Here is a 20,067-nt window from a genome sequence, read left to right on the forward strand (position 1 = left end):
CAGCGCTGTTCAGAATGGATGTGAATGGAGCACAGTTATGTTGGTCAAGGCCAGAGAAAAAAACACAGCAGCTGTTAGGATAAAATGGTGAAGGGGGCCCGTGGGAAAATTTCAGATACATTGGTAGGTAACAGACTGTATTTTGTATTTATGCAGAAAGAAGCTATGAAATTGAGCCTGCATTTGAGGTTTCAGAGAGTAGTCAGAGCTGAATATGTCTCAGATGAAGGGTCTGAGTAAAAGACAGAGATGCTACCGATCCAGAACAAATGTAGGTGCTCTGTATTAGGTAGTATGACATCTATTCATCAGTAACAGGGCAGTCCAGAATATGAGTTTGGACAAGAGAAAAGAGATGGGCAAGTGTACTACATAAAGATACCCAGGTGGGCAAGAGAGAGCTGCCTGCTCCACAGGACACTCGGGGGAAGCTGAGGCTGCATAAGAAGCAGATCGCAGAGTCACAGAAGCTGAAGAAGTCACAAGAAGACGTCATCATATTTAATTGCCTTGCAGTATTTTGCAATGTCATCTCACTGCACCTGGTCATTTGCATCAATAGTAGGAAAAAAGACTTTTGCCACTGCTGCTTACTCCAGTTTAGCAGCCAGAGCAAGGCACAGCTGCGCGGGCAGTAGGAATTACTGCATGGGGGTTGGCAGCAGTGTAGCTAGGCCAATGCCTCTGGCCTGAGGAGCAAGGACAAAGATTAGGCTGCAAAAACATGTTCAGACTCACCCAAATTATTTTTTTATAACATGTCCATATATGCACGGGGGAGGGGTGTTATCTCATACATTGGAATTTTTTCTCGCTGGGGAGTAAAAGCCATGAGCAAAAATCTACTTAGGTGGTTTTTACTGTAAATGCAGTGTACCAGCAAAATATATTTGCAGTTTGGTTAAGTTTTTGCTGTTAGTTTTCCCATCAATGCTTTTGACTGCTAGTAATGTTTTGCATTTAAGTCAGTTTTGCTACTTTTCTAAAGGAAAGTCACAGAAAACAGAGCTGTAAGGAGCTGCAGGAGGCCGTCTAGATTTTGCCACCATAATAGCTAAGAGGAGAATCAAATTGTTTGCCAGTTTTAATTAATTAAAGAACCTTCAAACAGTCTTTCATATGTCTTATTTCAGGTACGTTATTATTTGGGAAAGGGCAGCTTTTTCCAGGGAAAAAAAAAGGGAGCAATAGTCTGCAAGCATGACTCAAAGTAGTGGAAAAGAACATTTTAAAATTACAAGTATGTTAAAAGATGCAATTTCATTTCACGCTGAATCATATTAAGCAATACCTCCCTGCCTTCATATCCTACTCAATGCAGTGAAACTATGACAAAGATTGGACTCTAAATGAAGGACAGAAGAAGAAAACTCTGGATATCTACCTGTTTACCTTTCTCTCTGAAGACTCATAATCTTCTTGTTTAAGTCTTTCCCTGAGCTGAAAAACAAACTGCTTACTCCTAATGTGACAGTGCTATTGGCATCCCTTTCTGATTTCTCTTTTGACTTTTGCAGTTATTCCTCCCCTTTCTTCCATTTCGCTGTATTTTGCTCCTCAACGTCCTTTTCCCTTTCTGATTGCTATTTTTGGTTGCAGCTGTTGTAATGCCAGCTGGAAGAAACGCGGCTGGTATTCTCTTTTGAAGACTGTGAAATTAGTATCTATTATAAACTTTCTACAGACAGAATTGCAGTTCCACAGGTTTTCTATCTTAGTGTCATCAGCTCCACATTTCTGAGAAACGCAGCAGACAAGGAAGGTGATCATTTCAGAAGAAAAGGAGGGAGGTAGCTGGGGAAACACCATTAATTCGAAGAAAAGGGCCAACCCTATGAGATTAATCTCGTGCTCTATGAAGAGCAGTGCAAGATAATGTACTCAGGATGCTGGCAAGGAGACAGGCATCTGTATTTTGGACTAATGAAGTCCTATTAAGATCTATGTGCTTGGAAGTGTTCCTGGAGCACTGTAGCTAAGCGTGGATCGTGGCAACCTAGTCATCATTCAGCAGAACGCGGCCGCCTGCCTCGCCAGCTCAGATGCAATAAGGCAGTTTTCCTAAGCAGATGTGTCTGAGACCTCAAGGGCATCAAAGCGTCTGAGATTCCTAACTACTCTGACAATCTGGCAGCAGATCTGTTTGGCACAGGGCACCGCAAAGGCAACAGCAAGCTTTGGAGTTGTTTCTCTCTTCCCAACACCATCTTGCTCAATGTCTTTCAGTAAGATGCAAAAAAAAAGAAGGGGTCAGGCTGAGAAAGGAATGTGATAAAGAGCTGGTTATGGCCTTCTGTACTGTTGTCACTTGACACAGCAGCTACCTAGAGATAGTAAAACTATGGATAGATGAGTCTTGAGGGTGTCTGGAGTTAAATGTCCTGTGGGCAGTGGACTAAATAAATAGTTATTACCACTCTCTACAGGCTTAAGAGAACCCAGATATCTGGGTGTACCACCCAAACCAGCCGTAATGGGTTTGGGATTATGAATCACAAATGCTCTTTCAGCACTGAGAGTGTGCTAACTTCTACAAAATGAACATATGTTTTCTTATCTAGTACCCACATACAGATGCTGACTATGTGGATGGTCTCCCAGAGTAAAGCAGCCTTTCTGGAGAAAGGGTCTTACCACATCTTTACACAAAGAACTGGCTTCAAGGGGAGCTTAAAAGCAGTCCTGAACGTCAAAACTCTACAATAGCAGAAAAAAAAAGGTATTTTTAAGTTATTGTCACAGCTGTGGTGTAAGATTATAGGAAATCTTTATGATGGAGTTTATCTGCATCGTTTACTGTTTTCTGTTAGCTTTGCTGACATTTTCTTCTCCACTGTTTCAGTCAATATGAGTCACGAGGAGAAAAGGACATATTTAGTACACAGGGACATTTGCCTGAGCCTGTGAACTTGTTCCATGTTGTCAACATACTTCCTTCTTTTCTTACTTCATAACCTGAATTGAGTAATGGTGCATTAGTCTTATTTCATCCCATCTCACTCTTATGCTAGAGAGAAAAAATTGAAACACTGTAATTACTCATCAGAATTAAACTTCTTTTTGATATTGAAAATATGAACCATTAAGGAAAATTACAAAAAAAAAAATCTAAATTCCATTTCTGCAGGCTCAGCACTTTGCCATTCTCTGAGAAAAAAAGGCATTTTCAAAGCCTTCTGTTCCCATTATCCACTTCATTTTACTGTGTCAAAAACGGCACAAATTTTGTCTGTTCTTAGGCTATTCAATGCTCTCTCAAATGAAAAATCATGTTCTGCTTTGTCACAATTATTCTAGCTCTTTAACACAGTCCACATGGTGCAGTAGTACTGTTGCAATTAAGCCATTGAAGCGAAGGGTACTGCGGAAAAAGTACAGCAGGGCTGTTATCTTTTCCTTGCCATTAGCCTTGGCCTTCATCAGTGATGAGATAGCACAAGGGGAAGGGGAGGACCTGGACGAGACTAAAGAAGGACAGGAGCATGACCAGCTATTCCAGCCAGACCATGAAGATCTTGATCTGATGACATGACGCACACAATTTGAGGGATAAATTCCCTCCTTTCCCAAACACCATGTGATTTCCTACCCCAGAAAACGTCTGTGTTTGACTTGTATGAATTTTACTCACAGTGACAAATGCAAGAAGCTGCACTTAACATTCAAGAAACGTAATGCAAAATCAAGAGAAATGGAAACATGCCAAGTGATCAGTTCCCTGACTTGTTTTCTCAGTCACCTTATTTAAGTCCCACATAAACTCGAAGATCTTTTTGCAGTGTACAAAGACAAATATTTGTTGGTCAACAGATGACCCCTGCTGGTGTGCAAAATCAAAAAAATCTATGTCAACTGATTGATGAATTCAACTAAAAAAACACCTCCTGTTTATTATTTTTTCTAGCCTCCTTTGTGCATATTTGCCTGTGGTTTTTACTTCACTTTGATTAATCACATCACTCCATCAAGACTGTATCTCTTCAGTCTGTTTACCAAAGGATTATATGTTGCCTTTCTTTCTTACACTTCTCTCCATAATCAACCACATGCTATTCATTTATCAATTGCATCTTCTCATCTCTGCTCCGTGTGTCCAAAAATTTCCCTCTGATCATTTTCAAACAAGCTCCTGGTGATTTTCTTGTCTCATTGTCTGTTTATTTGGAATAGGTGATTACATCAACAGCTTCTGTTTTCAGTACTTCTGCACAAATTGTGGTGTTATCAGATTCAGACTTTTATCAATAATACCGTCATTATTGGTATGCTTTTTTTCTGTTTTCTCCTACTCATTTGACTTTGACCTAACTTGAACCTAAAACTAACTTTTACAAGAGTTCACCAACAATTCACATTATTTGGCCAGCACATGCAATATCTTCCTTTATTCATGATCACTTCATCCTGTCAGGAACACTCCATCTGTTTTTCAATTGGTATTATCATCAGAGCTCTACATAGTTGTACTGTCTTCTCTTGGCAATTTACTTAATAACCCTAGTCCTCTCCCCAGCAAGAATGGGAACATGGGGAATGGGGTTGGATGAGGCATTCACATCAATACACTGATAAGGCTACTTTCTAGTGCTAAATGAAGCTTCTCTATTTAACTTTAGCATGTCAATCTAATAAGTTAGATCAGCTGTGCATCTGAAATCACAAAGCACATTACATTTTTTCCTCTACATAATGTTGCACACACTTTGATTTCTAGAAATTATACATTCCACATTGTGAATGCTTTGTGGTGTTCTTTGTGCATTGTGACTCTCTTGGATAGCCAGGAAGGGACTTTCCTCACATGCATATTTAACGAGATAGGTCAAGATAGACAGTTCTGATGTAGGCCAACTGGAGGTGTGCAACAGTATACTTTCATCTCTTTTGGTGGGAGGTTCCACGTTCAGCATCAGCTACTGGGAAAGTTCTGCCTGCGGCTTTCCCAACCCTCCTCCTACTGGTCAGTAGCTTGTGTGCCAGTTCAGCTGTCATACCTAACAGAGAGCAAATTTATTTTTTTTTTTAAAAAACCCTTCTTTGCCTCAAATAACTGCTAAAATCTTGTCACTTTGGTTTACATTTTATCTTGCCTTCCAGCTTCTTGTTAAAAGTATGCATTCCTTATAGAAAACTTTGTACAGCTTATAATATGTCCCAGCATTTTCATTTCTTCCTTTTCATTTCTTCTTTCCATTTCATTTAAGGGTTGCCATGTTAGTCTCCAGCAGCATTTCTGCCTTAGGGACCTTCACCTTAATCTCATTCTGGTTGTATTAACTCCGTGGCTTAAATAGAAATGTTTCTTCAGTCCTCTGTCACGTAGAGCTATCTCAGTACATCCATTGCAAGATGTAGCCTTTTCTGAAGCTGAGATATTATTTCTCTCCTTTTTGGTTTTTTTCATGAAAAAACCTAACATTTGAGGAAAGTATTGTAGAGGTCACAACTTCTCTGGAATAAAACTCCTTCCATGGACTCTAAATTAGATGCTGAAAGTGATAACAAAAATGAAACAAGCAAATAAATTATGTTATATTTGCATTTCTAGTGAGTGTTTAGTACTTGTCATTCTGTGCAAAAGTTTTCTGTACTCCAGTACAGGCAGACACAGAGCAAATGGAACTGGTTTGGTTGGTTAGTTTGGGTTGGGGTTTTTTGCATTGAATCTTATTGTAAACATTAATATTGAGGTCATGAGCCCTTGTGGAATCTATTTCAGGAAACAGCTTGTCATTAATTTGATTTCATTATGACCTGATGACCTCCACAGCCTTAGTGAGGCCTGCAGGTAGGACTTAACTGGGGTCCAAGAGCCTGTGTAAGGGAGAACATGTGGACAGCACTTTAGCTTCATGTACAGAGAGCTTCATATGTGCATGTTTCCTGAGAGATGAAGTTCAGAACCAATTGTTGTAACACTGAAGTGGTACTTTTATTCAGAGAGAGCAGCACTGAAGAATTTAAAACTGCAAACCGTTGAAAATTTGCTGCTATCATCTTCATCACCACCACCATGTCCTTCTTTTTCCTCTTTTTTAATTAAATAACTTAATTAAAAGAGTAATTAGCAGTAGCATATCAACATAGAGGTATAGCATCTATGCATTTTTCTTAATAATTAAGCTTCAGCTATGGGTTTTCTGCCTTGCTCAATGTCTACAATTCCTCATTTATATGTCATTTTTATGTTTATTTTTCAATGTTAAGAAAAAAGACAAAAGTTTATTATGCAGTTAAGGCACTAGATAGGAATTCAGACATTTCACACTGAATCCCAGTGGTGCTACAGGTTTTCTCTGTGACCTTGAGCAAATCACTTAATCCCTCTGTACCTCTGCTCCTCATTTATTTTTTAAAGGATGATAATACTTCTTCTGACTCTGTATTTACATTGCAAACTCCTTTTATTCTGTGTTTTATATGATTCTTGTCTTATCTAAGAATTCTTATTATAGAGTTGCTTTTGTCTATGTAAAAAGCAATATATTCTGTATGATAGGTTATCCTGTATGATAGGTTATCCTGAGCTATGACCTGGCTGTATAAGGAGTTACTATTATTATTAGCACACCAGAAGTGTGTTAGAGGCTCAGTCAGACTCAGAGCTTCAATGTTCCATGGCTCTTTTATGAAGAGATGATGGGCTGTTTTACAAAGGTTTTCTCTACAGCAGTAAAATAAATGTGCTTGGGAATGACTGTTCTACCACCCTTGAAGACAACCAGTATGGAGTGAACCGCATCCATACCATTAAAGTCAACCAGCACTAAGGCAGGCAGGCCGCATGCGTGCTGTCTATTGGGAATGGTCCCTGGCTGTAGTAGCTCCCAAACTGTATCCTGGAGTCTCATGAGAGCTTTCTGGGCCAAAAAAATTAACAGAAATGGGCAGGCTCTGTTTAACAGTGGCTGGTCAAACCTTGCACCCTCCCTAGCCATTCTGCTTCTGTGTATAGTTATATGCTTATAATAATCTATCCCAGTCTTGCCTGATGCAAATCCTAATACTGGAAAAGAAGCAAGTGAGCTGCAAAAGGAGCTTTTCTAGTAGTAGAACATAAGAAACTTGACATCAAAAATTGTTCAAAGTAAGTCCAGTCAAAATTCAGGGGGGAAAAAAAAGCAGTTTCTGTTGAAGCTACTCCATAATACATTAAACATTCCCTGGTTGAGGCAGTGAGACTATGGATGAGTAGTTCAGGCGATTCCAGTTTATATTTATGGTTTCTGTATCAAGAGGATCAATATGGTGATTAAAGCATTCATTCGGTAGGTAGACGATACGGCTTTACATCCCCTGAGCCAGTGAGAGGATTTGAACTTAATTCTCCTGTATATTTGTAGCCCAGGATTGGTACAGAGTGAAGAACCACATCTTTGGCTGTGCTCTGAAAGGAGGAGCTGATCTTTCTCCTCAGTTCTTGTAAGAAGGCATTAGGCATGCAGCTCTGAGTCTCCTAAACAGGACTTCAGTCCTGAACACAAACCTCATGGCTAGGGAAGAGTCAGGCTGAAGACAAACAGCTGTACTCAGCATTTCCTTCTACTTTACCTAGGGACCTCCTGGTTATTCTGGTTGAATCTTCTTGGCACAAGGTCACATCTTTTGACTCCTGCCTGCCTCATATCTAAAGTATTTGAAGTGAAGCTCATTTGTGGGCTTTAGATGGTTTCTGGAGCACATCAGAAAAGGAAATTTAAGTCTATGCTTTGGTGTTGCTGAAATCTGGGTATATAGGCATGCTCAGTTCAAGGATGCCAGTTTGTGTACCAATCAGGTCTTGAGGTGAGAGCCGAGGCTGGTGTCAGGCAGATGAGGTGCTTAAGAGGTTCTCCACAGAACAGCCCAAGCTGACACGCAGCGCAGGAAGAGCTGAAGGATGTGCTGGTGTCGAAAAATCAGCATTGTGTCTACCCCAGCTACGTGCTTCTCAGGTCTGTCGTCATGGGCTTGCTGGCACAGATCAGGAAATACACTGGTTTAGATTTGTCTCCAGCTTGCACTCTAATAATAATAGAGACACAGTAAATGTGCCCCCATACACTGTGTGTACAGGACCTAACTCCTGGTTACTGCTGCCTCACTTGGCAGCAGAGCATTTAAATTTCTGTTGAAATCTAGCCCAGGCTGATTCTGAAGGGCTTAAAGTCTAAACATGTTTACCTAACAAGAGATTCTATTACAATGCAAGCTTCTACGTAGTCAAGACCCACAGTGTGGCTATCAGACAGCCCTAGTAATGATGGGTATAGCTGAACTGTCACTTCCAGAATTATCACCCTATCCCAGATACGTTGCCTGGTGTTACCACGTGGGACAGAAAAACAGTAGCAAACAAAAAAATTTTAACGACTTATTTTGCAGCTTGAAAAGATTTTGCAAGTGTGGCTTAATCACTGATTAAACATTACCCTGCACATTGCTTTCTGATGAGTGTTTTATGTGTTCTCTCTGCAGACTGAAGAAGTCCTGAAGATTGATGGAGGGCCATGCTATTCAAACAGCAGGCGTTGCTGAGACAGAAGCTCTTTGTGCTAGGCAGCCTTGCTATTGGAAGTCTCCTATATCTAGTTGCCAGAGTTGGGAGCTTGGATAGGTAAGTCATTAAGTAGCTGCTCTCTTAATTATAAATGGGCTATGATTTTCTGAGTTTTTGCTTCAAGGGTCAGATTTCCGTTTTGGTTTGGGTTTTGGGGGGTTTGGTTGGGGTTTTTTTTTTAGTGTCTACTCATGTATAGAAAGACAGAAAGACTGTCTATTCTAGTAGTGGTTTTCATTGTTCTTTCCTCTCCTTTGGAGAAGAGAGTAAGAAAATAGAGTCACAGGTCATCCCTGTCAAAGTATTTCCGTCTGTTCATTTGTATTCTAAGCACATTGACGCTTATTTTCAGAGAAGAAATAAACCAGCATCCAGTAAAAATGTCATTACAGTAGCTCATTTTTGTCTGTGTGCATCTGTGTGTTGACCTCTAGTTTCAGCAAAACAGTTATGATGTATTTATATATCATCTTTTCTAAATTTATGAGCAAGCAATTAATGTGCTACAGTGGTAGTTAAAATTAAGTATGAGCCTGCAGAGTAGCTCGTCAAGTTTTGAATACTATTTCACTTGAAAGATTGCTTCAGGGTTTCAGAATTTTAACTATGCTAATTAGCCAGTATTTTCTGGAGCTGAATGTGCTAAATAAGTGGGTTTTCTCTGCAAGTGATTTCCTGGAGAGCAGTAGAAAATCCAGCAGAGGAAATCAAAGAGTATTTGGCACTTTTGACCAGGCTGAGTTTTGACTGGTTATTGACAGTGCAACAGTAGTGCTACCTGCACTGACACTGCTCTTTCTGTCACCTTCAAAATGGCCTGGGATTGCTCTGGTAGGTGCTACACAAAGACAGGATAGAAAAGCTGTTTCAAAAGAATGAATGAAACAAGACTTCAAGATGTCCAGAAGCTGGTAGACAGCTTGCCGGTGCTAATGCTCTATTAGTGTCCATTTTTAAATGATGGAAAATATTAGCTGAGTTCAAAATTGTGACACAGTACTGGGTGAATACGCAGTGCATGAAAGGGAATTGAAAACAGAGCAACCTAGTGTCCATTGCTAGGTAATGTTGAGCTCCATCTGAGTTCACTGGGTGCCTTCTTCAGCTACTTAAATCCACTCCAGAAGAAGAGGGAGACCGTCTACTCAGCTAGGACCAAGTGCATTGCAAATTAAGCCCCAGAATTTATGTCTTCTTTCCCCTGGTGGTCAAAGCATCTCTGATGCTTCAGAGGTGAAAACTTCACTGAGACTAATGTGATTCTGTAAATGGAGGCAGAAAACCTTACTGATCCCTGCAAAAGTATATTTTATCCTCAGAGGCATGAAATCTAATTAACCTTATGCTATTATCTATGCTTGCACATCTACAGAATTTACTGATGGCTATAAAATTATCTCGCCACAGTATTTGACTCGCTGACCTCCTGCGGCAGTGAATTCCACCAGTTTCATATATAATGTTGCCAATGGCAGTAAAATTCAGTTTCATTCTCTTGCATTACCCAATGTGAAAAATACCACACTGCTAAAAAGCACTCCTTTATTTGGACTTGCTATGAAAGAGAGAGAGAAGGAAGCACTAGAAAGGATGAGACACAGATGAATTAACTGGAAATGTTCTTCTGCCTCAGCACTAGGGCACAATCCAAACTTGTTGAATCTGTCAGTAAAAGGACACTGAGTAGCTTCAATAGGCTTTGGAATAACTAATTGTTCAGGAAGAATCCAGATTCATTTATGCTTAATTTATGCTGATCTAATTTGAACAAGAGAGCTGGGGTTGGCCCACATTTAATAGCCTCAGATTAGGCTCTTCAACAGGGATGTTTTGAGTTTTCTTAGGCTCGAAGGGAAATTACCACTAGCTTATCTGATTCACTGGGTCATAAATTCCGATAAACTGAGCACTTCCCTCCAGGGGAGACCATCATCTGTCCTTCTGATCCTGAGTGCATGGAGCTGCCTCACATGTGGAAGCTCAGATTCAGTGCCTGGCAATTTTGAGACGATCTGGATCAGTTTTCGAGTCGCCTGACTCCCTCATTGGCAGTACCAGGAGCCTCCGCACCTGATTTCCACACTCCAAACTGCTCCTGCTGGAACCAGGCTTATAATCTTGCCACTGTGACACCTCCTTGGAAAAAAAATTAGCAAGTGTTCTGGATCAGGAGAGACAGCACTGCTACTTGTCATTAAGATTGCCCAGCCTTATTTTAGCTGGTTTGAAATTTGTCAAAAATAAAGTTCCCTGAGATCAATTGGTTTATGGTGGGTTTTCTCAAGAATAATATTTGTGGAGTTTTATTGTTGTGGTTTGAGAAATTGCCTGTTTTGGGAGAGCAACTTTGGTGATAAAATAAATGTCATATACTCTTTCTTTGCAAAGGACTGTTATTTTAATGGAAAAAATGACTCAGAGAATCAAAAATATTAACATGTTGCAATATATCAGTAAATAGTTGCATCTGGGGATTCAACTACCAAGATCTGACAGCCTGCTTAATACCACCACTGCCAAGATCTTTTAAAGGATATTTTTTATTGTTTAGAGAGACGAGAAGGAAGGGGAAAGAGTGAAAAAACCTGAAATGTAAAGCGTTGAGGAAGGACTTTTAACAACATCCAATCTTTTCCCTTAGGCTAGAGGATATCCTGAGTATTTATTTACTTTTAAAGGAAACCACCCTGTTTGACAAGCTGTTGTGTTACACTGAAGGCAGTGCTAACTGTCTTTTTGAGCAAAAGAGATAAAATTAGTTGAGATGGGTCTGGAACTGCTGGTGTGGAATCCTCTTTGCTTGAAAACAAATAACAAATACACAGAAGGAGAGGGAAGAGAAGAACAGAGATAGCAATTGCAGCTTCTGTTTCTTATGCTTTTAACTGCCACCTCGCTGCTGCAGAAAGACTGTCTTACCAGCCACGCCGCAGTCTGACCAAATTGTACCACTGTTAAGTCAAGACATTGCTTTCTGCTTATTTGTTTGGGGTTTTTTAATTGGCAGCTTTGCATCAGCATTTCAATGATTCGGTCTTTGCCACCAAGTCAGGCTCTTATTCAGTAGATGGCAGAGAGCAAAGGAAAAGAAGAGACTGGAAACTTGAGAAAAGAAATAACAGGAACTCACTTCTCTTCGCACTTTCTAAGTAGTCTGCAGGACTTAGCTAGAGCTCATGTGAGCCCAGCAATGTCATCTGGGTTGTTTCTTTGCCTGTGTCTGGACAGGCTATATCTCTCAGCATTTGGATAATCAAGGAACCAGCTAGTGGGTCAGCCAGGGGAATCAAACTTACTTTGTCCCAACCATCCATTGTCCTAGCATCAGTGTCAAATTAGAGACCCCGACAAGCAGTGATGGATGGAAAAGCCATAAAGAAATAAATAATTCTATCCTGAAAGCAGGGTTTGAATAATATACAGTAAATGAGTGAGGGGCCACATGCTGAGAAACCAGAATAAATACTGAATACCTAAACAGCTATTAATGAGCTTTGCCCATCTGGTATACTGGCTGAGGCAGGGGTCCTGTGAAAAATAATAGCATGTGGCCGTGTAATTTAAGAACCATATCATAATATATACGCACAGCGAGCTCATATTAAAATTGTCTAGGCAACCTTTGTTCTTACATAGCCTTAATTTTGGAGCGCATAGCTCCGCAAAATTATTAATAATAGTTTTCTGTAGGACTTTGGAAGCTCTCTCTACACACCAATTTCATCTCAGTGCAATATTGGCTTGTATAATGACCAAAGCGCTGATTTGAGAGTGGAGGTGAGGGCTTGTTTAAGGTTCTGTAGTAGCAAAATTTTAACACTTTTCTTACTGAACCATTTCTTGCACTCAGTGACATCAAATACAAGAAGGAAGCATTAGAAAACTAGAAAATAGGTGAAATAATTGCAGGTGAGTATAAAAGAATAGCACAAAAAAAGCAGGGGCAAAAGTAGAAACAGTAAGGCACAAAATGAGGTTCAGTGGGAGGATACATAAGTGATGGTAAGAAAATTATCGAGGTAATGATGCAATAAATGCATTTTAAAAATACTTTTCTTGCCATTCTTTCTGTCCCTTGCTAATCACGCCTGATTCAGAACCTTGGTCTTTCTGATTCTGATTCGCAGGGAAAACATTGGGCATCTTCTAAAGAGGAGGGGAAATATTGAAAAGCAATGCCTAGAAAGCTGGTTTTCATCCCTTTTGCTCCTCTTCACTAAAAAGGCCAACTCTGGATCAGCAGCTAATAAAGTCAACGGAATGGGAAGCACAGGAAAGAATTCAGGCTAGAATAGGAAAAGTGTGGGAGAGAGATGACCTAAATGAACTGGATTTTCAGATCAAAATGACCAAATAAAATTCATCTTAGAATGCTTTTAAAACTACTAAAGCAATCACAAAGTAATGAGGAATGTGGGAGGTGAGCAACATTCCAGAAGCCCTGAGAACAGTAATCATGGTGTCTATATTGGCAAAGACAAGAAGGGTAGAGTTAGGAGTTGCTCAGCTAAATCACAGCAAAATACCAGAATAAATAATCAAACAATCTGCAAACAATTTCATCACTGGCAGAATAAAATAGAAGTAGAAATGTGGTCACACCATATTGCAAAAGGTTTCCAAGAGTGTGATTGCCTTATATAGAAAACTTGCCTTAAGAGATATCCTCTTTTTACATGCACCTCTTATTTTGCTTGCAGACTGCAGCCCCTCTGCCCCATCGACGGTCGATTTGGACCCCGCGGCCAGGACGAAATCCCGCTGCGAGCTCTGCAGTTCAAGCGAGGGCTGCTCCACGAATTCCGAAAGGGCAATGCCACCAAGGAACAAATACGACTGCACAATCTGGTTCAGCAGCTTCCCAAGGCCATTATCATTGGGGTGCGGAAAGGAGGCACCCGAGCACTACTGGAGATGCTGAACCTTCACCCCGCAGTGGTCAAAGCTTCTCAAGAGATTCACTTCTTTGACAATGATGAGAACTATGCCAAGGGGATTGAGTGGTACCGGAAAAAAATGCCTTTTTCTTACCCTCATCAAATAACAATTGAGAAAAGCCCTGCGTATTTTATCACCGAGGAAGTACCTGAAAGGATTTACAAAATGAACTCATCTATCAAATTATTGATCATTGTCAGGGAACCTACCACAAGAGCTATTTCTGATTACACTCAGGTGCTGGAAGGTAAGGAAAGAAAGAACAAAACTTACTACAAATTTGAGAAGCTGGCTATTGATCCTAATACCTGCGAAGTGAACACTAAGTATAAGGCAGTGAGAACCAGCATCTACACAAAACATCTGGAGAGATGGTTAAAATACTTCCCAATCGAGCAGTTTCATATCGTGGACGGAGACCGGCTTATCACAGAACCGCTGCCAGAACTCCAGCTGGTCGAGAAGTTCCTAAATCTTCCTCCGAGGATAAGTCAGTACAATTTATACTTCAATGCCACCAGAGGGTTTTACTGCTTGCGATTTAACATTGTCTTTAACAAGTGCCTGGCGGGTAGCAAGGGACGCATCCATCCAGAGGTGGATACCTCTGTCATTACCAAATTGCGCAAGTTCTTTCATCCTTTTAATCAAAAATTCTACCAGATCACTGGGAGGACATTTAACTGGCCCTAAACTAAACTTCATACGACATTTTCTGTTGCACCTGAGACATGCAATAAATGTCTCTGCTAAAATATGCACTTTTCATAGACACGGCTATCAAAGTAACTTTTTTTCATGCATACGTGTACATATGCAGTGTGTGACCAAATATATGGTGGGATCAATTTTTTCTACAGAATAGTAACTAACATAAATTTACTGTCAGCATAGTGGCATCTTTTAAGACATAATAAAGGGAAGGAGGTATTTAGGGAAACAAAGTCAGACACCGTTAAAAGGGTCAGTGTTCCTCTCGCTTAGTGAAGTGTTTATGTGATATACTTATTGATCTAAGCAGAAAGTTAGTTATGCCATAAAAATTCATGTCAAAAGTCTGTGAAACTGTGAGAAAGCATAATCTTCAGGCTATATTTGGTATGTATATTGCTAAAGGAATACTGACACTTTAAACACAGTGCTGAATTTTTACAATGAGAGTGGATAGTACTATTTTCTTATTATTTGAAATGAATATCTTATCTCATACAAACTACATTGTTTCAGAGTTCCTGTGGTGAGTTTGCACTATTGTTTTATTGTATGGACCATAGTGTCACTTGTAGCATGTCAATCATGTGTCAAAAAAAGGTCAAATAATTTTTTCTTCTATGCTTGTGTGTCGACAAAGCTAAACATCGTGTACATAGTGTACAATGTTTGTAAATACTGGTTTCACACTAAGTAATTCTATTTTGTAAACTGAATATGGCTATTTAATTTATTGTGAAAATTAAATTTATTGTGGTATTTAAAAATGGAATGGATTAAAATTACCTATATGTGCAATGGCTTTTCACCTTTGCTTGATGTACATCAGTGTGGTCCCTTAGCCCAGACAGAACATGTGCATGTGTGTGAAAGAGAGCTGCACGTGTAAACTTGGTTTCTAGACAATTGAGAAAGCTGATACATGTGATGAAGCTGAGTTTATTAAAAAACTCATCTGTCTGGGAGTCTGGTGTAACGCACACCTCAAAGAACATTATTGCTGTTCTGTTGCAGCACTTTGCTATAATTAATTCAGTTGCAGTAGCTTGTGAGGCTAAAGAATGACTGTAAAAGCTTACTGTAACCAGGTACATCAAAAGAGCAGAGCGGCCATTAAAACCAAAACGACAGATAAACAAGATTAGAAGAAGGTTATAGAGATTTCATCACTGAAAGCTGGTGATGTTTCAGAAGTCAAAGAAAACAGTTGTGATACCTCTGTTTTTTTCTGGCAGCATATGGACCTGCTCTAAACAAACAACCACAGAGTTGTTATTACTGGTATAAACATAGAGCTCATGTTTCCATTCAGTAAGTCACAAGAAATTAGCTCAGGAAATGAGTATTTTCATGCTTTATACATTGCATGGCTCTTAAAGATGCATAAGCAAACAAATAAAAGCAAATGAAAAATGTCTTTTAAAATAAGAAAAAAGAAAGAAGGAAAGAAAGAAAAAAAAAAACAACAACCCAACCACTTTAAAACCAACACCTAAAGATTGATGGGGACACAGATTTTGGAAGGTATCCAGAACATCTGAATATTCTGAGCAATGGTAGCAGAGTAGCTGGTAGTTCAGATTATAATAAGATCAAGTTTTCCCTGTGGGCTGTTTATCTTGCTCAGTGATTTGGAAGGATCGGTTTTCTAAATAAGTGATTTTTAAAACTCTTGTGAGAGATTGCTACTTGTCTTGCTGTATCTTTAATCATATGTGCTAGCACTGTGAGCAATGTGCCCTTTCTTCATGCTGCTTCGGAGCCTTGCCAACACAACACAGTGGAGCATATGTGAAATTTTCCGCAGTAGCTACAATACTACTCACTGTTTTCCTGTATGAGAGCCATTTATCCTGCCCACGTCCAGACATAAAGGCTGAGATATTTAACTCGCCTAATAGTGTTGAACGAGGAGATTTTATCCAATTTAACGTTTTCACAATCTTCAGGTGAGCGGACAGATTCCAGGTGGCTTTGGGTGATACTTACTGTCTTCATATAGTCCTGGCTACAAACTACGACTGAAGGCTAAGATGTATTTTCAATGAAAGGGACAAATGAGGCCAAAGTTACCTCTAAGCATGAAATATGCATTTGAAATGAATATCTCTCTGCGTTGATCAGAAAAATCACAGAGGCTGTAATCTAACAGGCACGACTACGCACATTCCTGTTAAAGTCAGCTGGCTTAACTCCAGCTTATCGTTTGCAATTTTGGAGACACATGGATAAATTTAGGCGATAGCTGAGACAAATCTGGTTCAAAAAAGCACCGAGGAATAGTCAGGAATAGCAGGGGAGGGAAGAGGGTTCAGAAGCATTGCAACATATTAAGAAGCCTAAAAGAGCAGGAGACTGAGTCATTTTCACTGAGCCTTCAGCGCAACGTCCTCGAGTCTTTTTGACATTACCTAGTGAAGGGAAAATTTCAAAACTGCTTCTTAATACATAGATCCAACACACCGCCCAAAGCACACTCCTAGGTTAATGGGGATTTTGCTGCAGTATTCATAACCGGTTTGAGAAGTTCTGACCTTATGGTATTTACCTCTTCAGGAGCAATTTGTGAATAATTCATTTCAGCCTCTTTGCTTTGCTTCCCAAATCCTGAGTGAATCATTTCTATTCAAATTGATCATGAGTGTTCAGACTGGGAAGAGCGCTCATAGCTTGAGTTTATGATTGCAGAGTGATGCACAGCTATATAAAGTTGCAGCTGTTAACTTATGGCATTCAAGTTCTCTAAAGACATTGCATCTTTCATATTTTCTGTACCGTAAAATTGCAGGCTTCACAGCTCTGATAAATGTTTGGATTAAAACTGCTAATATTTCTGTGCATTTTTATCAGATTGTCCCAGCTGCTATTTAAACTACATAGTACAACAATTTGCAGCATAAAAGAGTATCAGAGATGAATTTGAAATTGTATTTTCAGAAATCAGTATATAGGTAGATAAAGGACTGACATTTGGAAATCAGTGATTCATTTACCATTAACCCACTATACTAAGAAAAGCAGAATAAGCATGATGAAAAAGTATTTTCCCTATTTTAATGGATTTTTTTTTTTTTTGCAACGATGTCTAAGAATACAAGAGAGACAATGTGTTTAGCCACATATTTCAACATATTAGTCCAAGGTTTTTAAGAGGCAATGGGCACAAACAGGAACACAGGAGGCATCATCTGAACCTCAGGAAAAACTTTTCTACTGTGAGGCTGACTAAGCACTGGCACAGGTTGCCCAGAGAGTCTCCATCATTGGAGATATTCAAAAGCCATCTGGACACTGTTGTGGGCAACTGGATCTAGGTGTTCCTGCTTGATCAGGGGGTTGGACCCCCCATTCCAACCTCACTCATTCTGTGAAGATCTCCTTCTACCATTAACGTTCTTCTTAAGTATTGACCATCAGTTCAGCGTAACACAGACCTCAGGGAAGGTCCAAGCCCAGTGTCACAAGCCAGTCCAACCACTGTTCAAACCCAAGCTGTGGAAGCACTGCTGTACACATTTATTCCCTGGCTAGCTGACCTAACTCATACTGGGAGCCTGTGCAACTTATTGGAGCCCTCTGATTGGAGAAGATAAGGAAGTAACTTAGAGAAATCTTTCTTTTTCAGATCCTGGATGACCTCAGTAGTGATGTTGAGTGACAGAGGATATAGTAATACAAGGTCCATAGCAGGTAAACTTCCAGAAAGGAGAACTTAGTGAAGCTCTTTTCAAGAAGGCCACAGTGAGCAATGTCTCTTGCATGGCATTCTCTACAGCAGGACACTGAGGTATACCCATAAACTTGGGACAATAAGGCCATTAAAATTTGTTTCATAGATGCATAGTATTTAAATTCTCTGCAGTTCCATATTACATTAGCAGCTACTTATAAAGGACACATGCATTAGGGATATATCCAGAATGTGTGGGCTGCTGAGTGAATGCGAAAGATTCATGTCTGAATACACATGGAAAAGATTTAACTTACATTGCTTCACTGTTTTGATTTGAATTATATGTAAGACCAAAGTGTAGGTCATAATTTGAAGAAAACCAAGGCAAAAGTTCAGTCAACCCACAAACACATGACAATAAATTTTTGAAGAAAATTCCTTTCCTGTCCTCCACACAGACTCCTTGATACTAATGAGACTTGTTGAAATCATGATTTAGCAAGCTAGATCTACTTTACTCTAAACAATCAAATGTTAGCAATAGTGAGAGAATAAAGGTGCTGTAAAATTACTGGCAGCTGGTTTGTGTGAAGCTTTCAAATGATGCTTTTGTAACAGATAAAACTTTATTACTTAAAAGCTTCTGCACCTGTCCAAGGTGGTAAGCTCAGAAATTTAATAAATTTTAGGCTTTTCTGAATTCCACAATGCTGTTTCCAGGCATTTTCAGTTTGATGGAATAAACTCATTGTTAACCTGCAGTACCTAAATCCCACGCTGAAGTCATTGCATCCAGTTATTTTGCAGACATGATTTCACACATGCAACTGATTTATCTCCAGTGAGGTAGGGTTGAGTGCTGTAGCAAAAGGTATTCGCTTGCAGTTTAACTGATATATCTCACTGAAGTTTCAGCAGTGCTAGAGACTGTTCCAGCAATAGCATATCACTGAAATGAAGTATCTGCAACCTTGGAGAAGGCCAAGGATAGAGCCATCACTGGGAGGGATTTTTAATACCCACTTGAAAAAGTTCAAGGCGAGCTTCTCCTAAGGCAGCTAACGTTGGAGCAGGGATCATGCAGAAGCATTGTTTGTTAAGGACAGTCTAACAAATCACTGTTGCTGCTTTTGTTACAATGACTGAGAAGCCTGCAGTAACCAGGACATTCACGAATGACCCTTCTTGATGAAGAAGAGGTCAGGATCAGAATGTATCTCTGCTTTAATTCAAAATGGGATAAAATGTTATTTCTTTTCTGTGTAAAAAAAAGAAACCAGGTTTGTAGAAGGGCTGTACAATCCCATGGCAGTTTAAGTCACCCAGCTGATGCCTGCCAAGGTGCCAGCCTCCCTGCTCACACAGGGTGCTCTTTCCCTCTCCTTTGCACTGACTCTCATGCTCCTTCCACATGGAGCTGCTTCAGTTCACTACGCTAGCAGAAGACTAACCTGACCTACGAAGGTGAGTAACGTCACTAAAACTGTACTGGGTCAGAGCAAAGGTCTTTTCAAACCAGGATCTGTCACTAGAAGTGGCCAATAGCTAATGCCTCAGGAAGGACATAAGGACAAGGAAAGAATGAAGACATTTCCAGGCTCCAATGGTTTGCAGTCATTGGATGTCTCCAGTGGGACAGCACAGTCTTCAGATGTAGCAGCACTGAGTGCCTTCCTCTTCTGGGTACTTAGAAACCCAGAAACCCCTTGTTAGTGAACCCACTGTTGTTCCAGAGCTGCCCTCTAAACCCTCTGATGTTATCAATTTGCAAGAATAGATGTATAAAAGGAATCAATCAGAGAAGTTTGGGCAGTACCTTTAAAATCTGATAATGAATATACTGATATGATAATAGAAGTTTTATTTTCCTTCCCAACTCACTCTGAAAATCCTATGGCTTGTTTTATTAGTTTCTCAAAACAAATACTTGCCACAGTACTTTAAACTTATTGGAGATCCCTGAGCAGACTTAGTCCTCAGATTTGTAAAAGACTGCAGAAACAGAATAAATTATGGTAAATTTTACTTTTTAAAGAGCTTGTTTGCAGAGAAAAGGACTTCAGGTAAAAGCTTTAAAGAGATTTTTAATAGTAATCTCAAACATTTGTTGTTATTGTACCTGTCAACTCCAAGGAGACTGACTGGCTACTGGGTCACAGTGTTGTTAGTCTTCTACTTCAGTGTCACTGTAGAGTCTGTCATGTAA

At 39.8% G+C, this 20,067-nt stretch overlaps 1 protein-coding gene across 1 annotated transcript in view; it reads left to right on the forward strand.

The window, feature by feature from the left end:
- Positions 1-14,975, forward strand: part of HS3ST5 (heparan sulfate-glucosamine 3-sulfotransferase 5) — a 33,297-nt gene extending 18,322 nt beyond the window's left edge. Inside the window, exons 2-3 of the mRNA XM_075046388.1 lie at positions 8,458-8,596; positions 13,240-14,975. Coding sequence (XP_074902489.1) covers positions 8,490-8,596; positions 13,240-14,170 — 1,038 coding nt within the window. The 5' untranslated portion in view covers positions 8,458-8,489 and the 3' untranslated portion in view covers positions 14,171-14,975. The remainder of the gene's footprint in view (positions 1-8,457; positions 8,597-13,239) is intronic.
- Positions 14,976-20,067: the final 5,092 nt, after the last annotated feature.

The sequence above is a fragment of the Buteo buteo genome, chromosome 15, assembly GCF_964188355.1.
Source record: "Buteo buteo chromosome 15, bButBut1.hap1.1, whole genome shotgun sequence".
NCBI lineage: Eukaryota > Metazoa > Chordata > Aves > Accipitriformes > Accipitridae > Buteo > Buteo buteo.